Source organism: Chiloscyllium plagiosum, chromosome 1 (assembly GCF_004010195.1).
Source record: "Chiloscyllium plagiosum isolate BGI_BamShark_2017 chromosome 1, ASM401019v2, whole genome shotgun sequence".
NCBI classification, from domain to species: Eukaryota; Metazoa; Chordata; class Chondrichthyes; order Orectolobiformes; family Hemiscylliidae; genus Chiloscyllium; species Chiloscyllium plagiosum.
The window spans coordinates 22,984,150-22,995,277 of record NC_057710.1 but is presented as its reverse complement, the minus strand read 5'-3'; the positions used below and the strand labels follow the sequence as shown (position 1 = coordinate 22,995,277).

The window sequence follows — 11,128 nt, the reverse complement described above, 5'->3', positions numbered from 1 at the left end:
TTGGAGGGGTGGGGTCCAAGGATGGAGGTGTGGGAAGTGGAGGAGATGTGCTGGAGGGCATTGTCAACCATGTGGAAGGGGAAATTGCAGTCTTTGTAGAAGGAGGCCATCTGGGATGGTCTATGGTGGAATTGGTCCTCTTGGGAGCATATACGGCGGAAGAATTGGGAATAATATAAAATATAAATCCAAAAAATATATTAAAAAATGGGGCGGCATGGTGGCTCAGTGGTTAGCTTTGCTGCCTCTCAGCACCAGGAACCCAGGTTCGATTCCAGGCTCGCACGACTGTCTGTGTGGAGTTTGCACATTCTCCCTGTGTCTGCATGGGTTTCCTCCGGGTGCTCCAGTTTCCTCCCACAATCCAAAGATGTACAGGTTAGCTGAATTGGCCATGCTTAACTGCCCATAGTGTTCAGGGATGGGTGGGTTAGGCGTATGAGTCAGGGGTAAACATTGAGGAATGGGTCTGGATGGGATACTCTTCGGAGGGTCGGTGTGGACTTGGTGGGCTGAAGGGCCTGTTTCCATACTGTAGGAATTCTAATTCTAATTCTATTTTGAGTTTTGACCTTTGCTATTCACCTTATCATGCCCCTCGTGACTTTATAAACTCCGATAAGGTCTCCCCTCAACCTCCTGTTCTCTGATGAAAGAAGTCCCAGCCTATCCAGCCCCTCCTTATAACTCAAGCTCTCCATTTCCGGCAACATCCTGTGAAATATTTTCTGAACCTCTCCAATTTAACAATATCATTCCTAATTATAGCAGGGTCACCACATCCTATACAACCTCAATATGTCGTCCTAATTCCTGTACACAAAGATCTGTGCAATGAAGGCAAGCATGCTAAGTGCCTTCTTAACCACCCTGTCTACCTCTGATGCAACTTTCAAGGAACTATATATCTGAATCCCTAAATCTCTCTGTTCAACAACACTGCCCAGGGCTCTACCATTAATTGTATAAGTCCTTGTTTATTTTACCAAACTGCAATACCTTGCACTTATCTGAATTAAACTCCATCTGCCCCACCTCGGCCCATTGGACCAGTTGATCAAGATCCCTTTTAAATCTTAGTCAACAGTGAAGAAAGATTATCTATGTAATGATTGTAATGTAGCCAGCCAGGTGAACTAGCTAAACATGATAGAATATGGGTCCCCTGATTGGGGGACCCATATTAGTCTGGTCCAATCATGGAGCCCTGGCTGCAAGATAAAAAGATATGTCAGATATTCTGACACTCTTGAGAGCTGGCTCTGAGGGAGCTGGGCCAGTGTCAAAGACTCTCCACGTGTGAGTAAAGGGTGATTAGGTGATGGGATGCTGGCCTCTGTGGAGTTATTTCAGGCTATATCACTGATTTGTGTGTCATCAGCAAACCTACTAACCATGCCTCCTAAAATGTCATGCAAATTATTTATTTAAATGAGAAACAGCAGTGGACCTCACAGCAATCCCTGCGGAACACCACTGTTCACAAGGTTCCAATCCAAAAATCAACCTTCTACCACCGTCAAGCCAAATCTGTACTTATTTGGCAAGCTCTCCCAGAATCCCATGTAATCTAATTTTACCAAGGCAGGAAAGTGGAGTTAAGGGCGTGATGAGATCTGCCATGATCCTATTGACTGGCAGCAAGCGTGAGGCGCTAAATGACCTATTTTTCTCCTAGTTCTTACATAAAGACGGGAGGGAAAGAGCATCTGATTGGAGTTGCAGTCTCTTCCATGTATTCTTCCCTGATTTGGAACATGGTGTGGGCTGGATAGGAATCCTTGGCAGCCACATTCTGACTGGTGGGCAGCCTGTTGGATCCAGGTGGTCAGTAGTACAGAGTCGTTATGGTGCAGAAAGTGGCCATTCAGACCTTCATTCCTGCACCAGCTCTTCAAACATGTATCAATCTCCTGTTTTGTCCCCGTGCACCTTATTTTTATCCAAATAATGATCCAAAGCTCTCTTAAGTGCCTCAGTTGTACCTGCCACCTTCACATTCTCAGGCAGTGCACTTCATGACCGTGACTAGTCACTAAGTGTGAAAGGGTTTCCTCACTTCACCCCTGCTTCTTTTCTGGAGCATTTTAAATCTATGCCGTCTCGCTCTTGTTCCTTTTACGAGTGGAACAGTTTCTCCTTATCTGCTCTATCCAGCCCACTCTTGATTTTCCAGACTTCTATCAGATCTCCTCCTAGCCTTCTTTTCACAGCTTCTTCAATCTATCCTCAGAGCTGAAGGTTCTCATTCTGGAACCATTCTCGCAAACTACCTCTGCACCCTCTCCACACCCTCTCCACACCCTTCCTCTCACTTGGCTCACACTGTCATCTACAATACTCCAGTTGAGCTCTAACAAGTGTCTTATACAAGTTCACCATCACTTCTTTACCCTTGTACTTTGGGTCACAGGGCTTGGAGCATCCATCAGAGAAGGGACTGGTGATACTGAACCCAAGAGCATTTCGAGGGTAGAATACCGACATTGTTACAGACACCTTTTTGAACCTGGCTTGACCTTGCCTGCTTCAAACATGTTAACGGTTTTGCCAATGGCAGTTGATTGCCATAGCCTCTTGTGTACAAGATTTTTCTTTTGATTAATGCATTATGTTAACCCGGGGTTGGTTAGCTCAGTTGGCTGGACGGCTGGTTTGTTATGCAGCGTGATGCTAACAGCATGTGTCCAATTCCTGCAGCAGCTAAGGTTACCACGAAGGACTTTCCTTCTCACCTTCTCCCCTTGCCTCAGGTGCAGTGACCGTCAGGTTAACCCACCACCAGTTGTCTCTGCTTAATGAGAGTGCAGCCCTATGGTCCAGTAGGACTATGCAAAAGTGAGTCCTGCAGATGCTGGAGATTAGAGTGGAGAGTGTGGCGCTGGAAAAGCACAGCAGGTCAGGCAGCATTTGAGGAGCAGGAAAATCGAATTGCTGTGCTTTTCCAACATTCTCGACTCTAGTAGGACTATGGCAACTTTACCTTTATATTAACCAGCCTTTCTTCAATTGTATTCTGCAGATCCCAATACCGTCCTGAACTATGAAGGGATTTCTCTACTTATTGTGATGGCCACGTGCAGCTACTTTGGAATATTAACAGGCTTTGGAGCTTTCATTCTCAGCTTCCTGGGATCAAGACATCCACTTTTGTTTAACTTGCCGATTACGCTGCATTTTATAACAGGTAAACATTTTCTTTGTTTTATGTTTTCAGCTTTTTACGTGTCTCCCTATTTTACAGGTTCACTGCAGATGGTCACAGATTGATGAGGATCATGTCCAGACTGGAGAATTTTCCCTATGGGAATAACAGGATAGGATGGGGTTGTTTTCATTTGAAGGGAAGGTTTAATTGAGGCAAATAAAATAATGAGAGACCAGAGTGGACAGGCTCTCTCCATGATCAGAGAAGTCAAGAAGTGCAGACTAGTTAGAGGAAATGTTTGAGGAGAAATGTTTTCAATTAGAAACCAGCAGCATACTGGACTTACTGCTTGAAAAAGTGGGTTAAGCTGAAATCCTCATTTCATGTAAAAGACACTTGAATATGTACTTGTGTAACCTACACAGTGGGTAAATGGCATTAGGGTGGATTGCTATCTTTCTATAGGCATAGACATAATGGCCTCACATGTTGTAAATTTTCTCTCTCTGATTCTAATCTTACCACTCTTCTGGTGATTTCAGTTGAGGCAGCCTGTCCTCTAAGTCAGACAGCTTTGAGTTCAATTCTCTCTCCAGGGACTGGAGCAGTTCTGAGGGAGTGCTGCACTGACAGCAGGGCTGTCTATCAGATGAGAAGTGAACATTGGACCCCATCTGGCCCTCTCATCAGTCGGATTTATAAGATTCCATGGCATTATTTATACAAAGAAAATTCTCTTGGAGCCCTGTCCATAATTTGTCCGACAAACAATTAAAAACATTATTAAATTGTTGTGTGTGAAAGTATGAAATGTGCAAATTGGCCACTGAATTTTCTACATGGCAACAATGACTAAACTTTAAAGTATACAGATTGGACCTCCCTAATCTGACACTCTGGTTCACAAACGTCTGAAATCCAGTAGGTTAGGTCTTGCCTGTCATGGCTGTACATCGATCTTCTTTCAGGTTTTGTTGCACTGTCTCCAGATTGAATGTGCTAAAAACAAGGTTTCCCTGTCCAATTGGAACATCATTCATCCATTGATACAAGGCAAGATGAGGTCTTTGTTTGTGGAATAAAGTGTTTATGCATATTCGGTTTGTTGGCTGAAACAATTTCATCAGGTCTTTAGTCACTGCCCATTTACTGAATTGAGTAACCTTATGGTGACAGTGTAGCATAGTCGTAATTTCATTGGACATTGGTAATCCCAAACTAATGTTCTGAGGGGCATGGATTTGAATCCCAAAGTGCTTGTGCTCAGGTAATAGTCTGAAGATTATTTCCCTTGGGGTTCTGCTTAAGGTAGTACCAAACTGCACACAGAACATAGAACATTACAGCACAGTACAGGCCCTTCGGCCCTCGATGTTGTGCCGACCTGTCATACCAATCTGAAGCCCATCTAACCTACACTATTCCATGTACATCCATTTGCTTGTCCAATGACGACTTAAATGTACTTAAAGTTGGCGAATCTACGACCATTGCAGGCGAAGCATTCCATACCCTTACTACTACCTGAGTAATTTCTAAGCATTTGTATCCCTCTGCTCCCCACCTACTAATGCATCTGTTCAGACGCATCTTAAATGAATCTACCGTGCCTGCCTCTACTATCTCTGCTGGCAATGCGTTCCAGGCACCTACCACCCTCTGAGTAAAGTGCTTGCTGCGTGTATCCCCCTTAAACTTTTAATCTTTCAGAACGTCTTTCCTCTTTGTACCTATTTTGTTGGTACCTAAATATACCACAACAACTGAACCTTTCCCTCTCACTCCAAGTTCCTCTGCAGCCCACATGTGGTATCCTTAACCATAGCACTAGGCAGGCAGCACAATCTTCAGGACACTTAATCGTGATTTCGACCCACTAGAGGCATCAGAACCATCTGTTTCTGTTGTGGTAATACAACTCAACTTTCTAAGCATTCAATAACGAGCTGTCAGGTTAGCTGCTAGTTATGTAACTTAAGGTTCATGCTTTCTTGGTAAAGCTGTCTTTAGATCACTACTAAAAATAATTTTCTAACCTTTGTGTAAAAAACCTGAGTTGCAGAAATGAAACTGCAAATCATTTTTTCCTCCACTTTTGAATCCAAGTTCCCAAATAATAATATGCTGCAAATCTACATCACAAATAGCAGAAATGTTGTCTTACTGGAATTTGACTGCAGTTACAACATTTGGCATTTTGTATGTCAGTCATGGCGATGGTATATTTTCAAGTCAAGTAGGTGCGTGATTTGGAAGGGAACTTGCAAGTGGTGGTGTTTGGTGTCTTTGTTCCTTTAAGTAACATTGGTTGTATGTTTTGAAAGTGCTGTTGATGAAGCTTTGGCTAATTGATGTAGGGGGTTTTCTTTATGGCATATACAGAGGGAGTTAATGTTTAACGAGGTGGAAAGGATCCTGCTTTATTTTGTACGGATTCTACTTTGTTGATTGTCATTGGACCTGTATGTACCCAGGCAAGTGGAGATTCAGTTGCAATCATTATAGGTGGTAGATAGGTTGGGGTTGAGTTACTTGCTTCGAATATGCAACTCCAGACATGTTCTTGGGGCCACAGTGTTTATATGGCTGATCCACTTATGTCTCTGGTCAATAATAAGCAGCCAGGATGTTAATGCGGTAGTAATCAATGATGGTAATGCCATTGATTGTCAAGGGGAGAGGGTTAAATTGGAGATGTTTATTTCTTGTCATATGTGTGGCTTGAATGTTACTTGCAACAAATTGGTCCAAGCTTTTCCAGATCTTGTTACATTCAAGCATGGACTGCTTCCTTGTCTGAAGAGTTATGAATGGTGCTGAACACTGTGCAATCATCAGTGAACATCCACACTTCTGACCTTATGATGGAACAGAAGTCATTGATGAAGCAGCTGAAGATGGTTGGGCCGAGGACACTATCCTGAGGAACTCCTGCAGAGATGTCCCAGAGCTGAGGTGATTGACCTCCAACAACCACAACCATCTTCCTTTTCTCCAGCTATGATTCCAACCATAGAGATGTACAACATGGAAACAGACCCTGAGGTCCAACTCATCCATGCCGACCAGATATCCTAACCTAATCTAGTCTCATTTGCCAACATTTGGCCCCAAGCACTCTTAAACCCTTCCTATTCATATACCCATCCAGATGCCTTTTAAATGTTGTAATTGTACCAGCCTCCACCACTTCCTCTGGCAGTTCATTCCATACACACACCACCCTCTGCATGAAAAAGTTGCCTCTTCGGTCCCTTTTAAGTTCTTCCCCTCTCACCCTAAACGTGCACCTTTTAGTTCTCGAGAAAAGACATTGTCTATTTACCCAACCATGCTCCTCATGATTTTATAAACCTCTATAAGTCACCCCTCAACCTCTTACACTCCAGGAAAAAGAGGAAGCTTTCCTCTCATTCCCATTGAATTTCCCATGCCCATTTTGCTAGGGCTCCTTGATGCCACACTTGGTTAATGGTATCAATGCTGCCTTGATGTCAAGGGCAGACACTCAAACCTCACCTCTCAAATTCAGCCTTTTCTTCAACAGGCTTCCCTGAACTGGTAACCAAGGAGAAAGTGAGGTCTGCAGATGCTGGAGATCAGAGCTGAAGATGTGTTGCTGGTAAAGCACAGCAGGTCAGTCAGCATCCAAGGAACAGGAGAATCGACATTTCGGGCATAAGCCCTTCTTCAGGAAATCCTGCCTGCAAAATACTGTTCAAACAGCCACAGAGAGTCACAAAGGGAGTGAACAAGTCTGATAATTAACTGAAACCACATAATTTACAAGGAATGCCTTGTTGAAAATACTTTCAATATGTCTGTTCATTGACCATTTAAAAACAAAAGATACCTCTGCTGAACTTGAATTCTGAAGGATTGCAAAAACACTAATTTATTTCAAATCCTCAACAATAATAAAAATATGAAACCTTCATAACATGCAGCTTATCTATGTCTCTCTGTAACCTACAACATCCTTCGTCACTATCCACAACTCCACCAACCTTAGTGTCATCTGCAAATTTACTAAACCATCCTTCTACACTGTCATCCAGGCCGTTTATAAAAATGACAAACAGCAGTGGACCCAACACCGACCCTTGCGGTACACCACTAGTAACTGGACTCCAGGATGAACGTTTCCCATCAACCACCACGGTTTACTCTCATCTACCTGTTTGGTCACTTTCTCAAAGAACTCAATCAGGTTTGTGAGGCACAACCTACCCTTCACAAAATTGTGCTGACTATCCCTAATCAAATTATTCTTTTCTAGATGATTATAAATCCTATCTCTTATAACCTTTTCCAACACTTTACCAACAACTGAAGTCCTTTTCCAACACTTTACCAACAACTGAAGTAAGGCTCACTGGTCTATAATGCCAGGGTTGTCACTACTCCCCTTCTTGAACAGGGGAACCACATTTGCTATCCTCCAGTCTTATGGCACTGTACTGAAAGAACTTGGCAAAAGACAAGACTAGTTGTAGAGCATTGGTGTTCAGTACTTAATACTAGGTTGTTGAAGCCCACGGAGTTGTATTCCGTACACTCTGCTGTTACTTTGATATCGGGGGAAAGAGAGGACTGCAGATGCTGGAGATCAGAGTCAAACAGTCTGGTGCTAGGAAAACACAGTCGATCATGCAGCATTCAAGGAACAGGAGAGTCAACCTTTTGATCATAAGCTCACCAAGAACGTGGCAGTCCTGATGAAGAGCTTCTGCTTGAAACGTCGACTCTCTGGCTCCTCGGATGCTGCCTGCCTGGTTGTGCTTTTCCAGCACAACACATTTTGACTCTGTTACTTTGATATCGTATGGAGTGAGACAGATTAGCTGAAGACCAGCATTGTTAGTGGCTCAGGCGGGGGCAGAGATGGATTATCTACTTGGTGCAAATCATTAAAATTGAATGGTTGGAACGCTCATTCTATTTTGCGCAGAGACTTGCTTCTTTATTCCTCTTGTGGGCTACAATCCAAATATTTAGTGTCTTCTTTTGCACTGTTGTCTTATTAAATTTATTTTATAAATGAAAACTTTTTATGACTTTTATAAATTATAAAACAGGGAGGGAATTTATTTTCTTGGAATTTAAAAATTGGTCCTTTTAAAGTATGAGTGACAAAGAACTACCAAATCCCACTATTTAAAGGAAAGTTAATAATTTATTCTTTAAGTCCAAGAGAAAAAGAGAACATTAAACAATAGCTATCAATGCTGTAATCCTCCTTTGTCTTAACGATTTATTGCTGAAAATGTGTTGCTGGAAAAGCGCAGCAGGTCAGGCAGCATCCAGGGAACAGGAGAATCGACGTTTCGGGCATAAGCCCTTCTTCAGGAAGCCCTTCTTCTTATGCCCGAAACGTAGATTCTCCTGTTCTCTGGATGCTGCCTGACCTGCTGCGCTTTTCCAGCAACACATTTTCAGCTCTGATCTCCAGCATCTGCAGACCTCACTTTCTCCTTAACGATTTATTGACCTCCCACTCTACCACAATATACTGATCCGATAAAACTCCTCAATTAAGATTTACAAAAAATTCAAATTTCAAAACCAGTCAGCGGTGTCGATTCTCCTCTGAATCTTCCTCTGTAGATGAAAAATCTTCATCTGGCTCAAGGTTTTTTCTTCCGTCTTCTGCTGCACAGATTTCACATGAATAGGTACCTTTCAGAGACTGATTCTGTGGGCCTTTTTGTTTGTTAATGCGCTTTGCCATTCTGGCTATCTGTTCAAAATGCCTGATTTTTATACCCCAAAAGATCAGGTTGTCTCATTGGTTTGATATTATCAAAACAATAAAATTCGAATTTGATTGGATTTTGGTATCTTGGGGCATAATTTAAAATGATAAGTCTTTCGGTATCTGGGGTATAAATTAAACTGATTGGCCAAATTCAAATATGTTATGTAACATAGCAACTCAGCTCCAGCTATTTGTTTCACAGGGAAATGTTACAGTTTTAAATTTTTCAGCACACTCTGTGCTTGTTAAGTCCTTGCCAGCTTTCACTCTCTCTTAAAGGTACAGTACATGCCTATAACTTCATAACACAGACAAGACGAAAGTGAGAGATTTGGAGAACCGAGAGATCACAGACATGCTATTCTGATATTCAGGCTCGACCCAGTCATTTTCTTTCATTAAGAATCCATAAGAGAATGTGCTATCAGTAAAGTGCGTGCTATGCAGAAACTCCGTGAATTAAAGAGCTAAATTTCCTTTGGTACCCTACAAGTTAATGGGCTCGTGGAAAGTTCTGTTGCAATTTTGAAGCAGTTACTTATTCTATGTTGATGAATGACCTAATTAAAATGACATGTTATGAATTTTATGCAAATGAATTTAACAGTGCACTAACAGACAAAATGAAATCCTGCAGGAAACCTAAACCAGATGGGGCATGACTCTTAATGTTCTGAAGGAAATATGAAAGGAAGGAGCTGATGCTCAGATCAATGTTTAGCAGTTCTGTAGTCACAGGAATTGTGCTGAAGAACTCGACATCAGTCAGCAAGCAGAGGGAGACACGAGCACAGAAAATGTAGGGTTTAATTTCAGTAGTGAGGGATATGTTTGAATATGTGGGTTTGAGGATAGGAGGAAAACTGGCAAATTATTATTAATCACGGATTAGTAAGGCAGCACAGTAGGTCAGGGACCCAGGTTCGATTCCAGCCTTGGATGACAGTCTGTGTGGAGTTCGCATGTTCTCCCCGTGTCTGTGTGGGTTTCCTCTGGGCGCGCTGGTTTCCTCCTTCAGTCCAAAGATATGCAGGTATGGTGAATTGGCCAAGCTAAATAGCCCTGTAGTGTCCAGGCTAGCCATTATAAATGCAGTGTTGGAGGGATAAGGGGGGGGCTGGGTGTGGGTGGGATGCTCTTTGGAGTGTTCGTGCAGACTTGATGGATCGAATGGCTTATTTCCACAGCGTACAGATCCTATGATTCTATGATTATTTCCTCACATTTCATAGCAATGAATAGCATCCACTATTTTTATTGCTGTACTTGTCTTATAAGTAGCCCTTTGCTATTTGTCTAATTTTAGCATTGTCTCCAAATCTTTAATCATTCCCAATGGCATCTATGTAAATATATACACATCGTGCAAGTTTTTAAAATCCTCCATATCTGCCAACTCCTGTGAGAGTTGATTACAGGTTTTGAAAAAGTACAGTATGAGACCAAAATTGGTCATACAGTAGGCAGTGAAGAAGGTTATCTAAGAGTACAATGAGATATTAACTGGCCCAATGGGCTGAGGTGTGTCAGATAGAGTTTAATGTGATGTGTTGCATTTTGATAAGACAAACCAATGCGGGACTTCCACAGTTAATGGGAGGGCCCTGGGCCTGTTGTTGAACAGAGAGACCTAGGGGCGCAGGTACACAGTTTATTGAAAGTTGTGTCACAGGTAGACAAGGTAGTGAAGAAGGTGTTTAGTATGCTTGCTTTACTTGGTCAGAGCATTGAGTAGAAGAGAAAACATTGGTGAGGCTACTTTAGAATACTGTGTACAGTTCTGGTCGCCCAACTCTAGGGAGTATATTATTAAACTGAAAAGGGTGCAGAAAAGATTTACAAGGACATTAATGAGACTGGAGAGTTTGAGTTATAAGGAGAGGCTGAACATTTTTCTCTGGAGCATTGAAGGCTGACAATTGACCTTATAGAATTTATAAGATCATGAGAGGCATAGATAAGGTTAATAGCTAAGGTCTTTAACCCAGCATAAGGGAGTCAAAACTAGAGGGTGTAGGTTTAAGGTGAGAGGGGCAATATTTAAAAGAGACCTAAGGGGCAACTTTTTCACACAGACAATGGTGTATATATGGAATGAACTGCCAGAGGGTCCCTTCCACTGCTACCTGCCACCAAGCGGATTCATCCCTCCCATTTACCAATAAGCTAATACCTTCTGCATGTCTTCACCTATCCCCACTTCACCACTCTGCCCCCACTTC

General features: G+C 42.4%; 1 protein-coding gene across 2 annotated transcripts in view; it reads left to right on the top strand.

The window, feature by feature from the left end:
* The window catches only part of LOC122556123 (transmembrane protein 127), a 47,995-nt gene that overhangs the window by 33,725 nt on the left and 3,142 nt on the right, over positions 1-11,128 (top strand). Inside the window, exons 2-3 of one of the 2 annotated variants that reach the window (XM_043702719.1) lie at positions 3,023-3,187; positions 6,696-6,784. In XM_043702719.1, the coding sequence (XP_043558654.1) occupies positions 3,023-3,187; positions 6,696-6,757 (227 nt within the window). In that variant the 3' untranslated portion in view covers positions 6,758-6,784. The remainder of the gene's footprint in view (positions 1-3,022; positions 3,188-6,695; positions 6,785-11,128) is intronic. The other variant, XM_043702636.1, reaches the window with a different exon arrangement.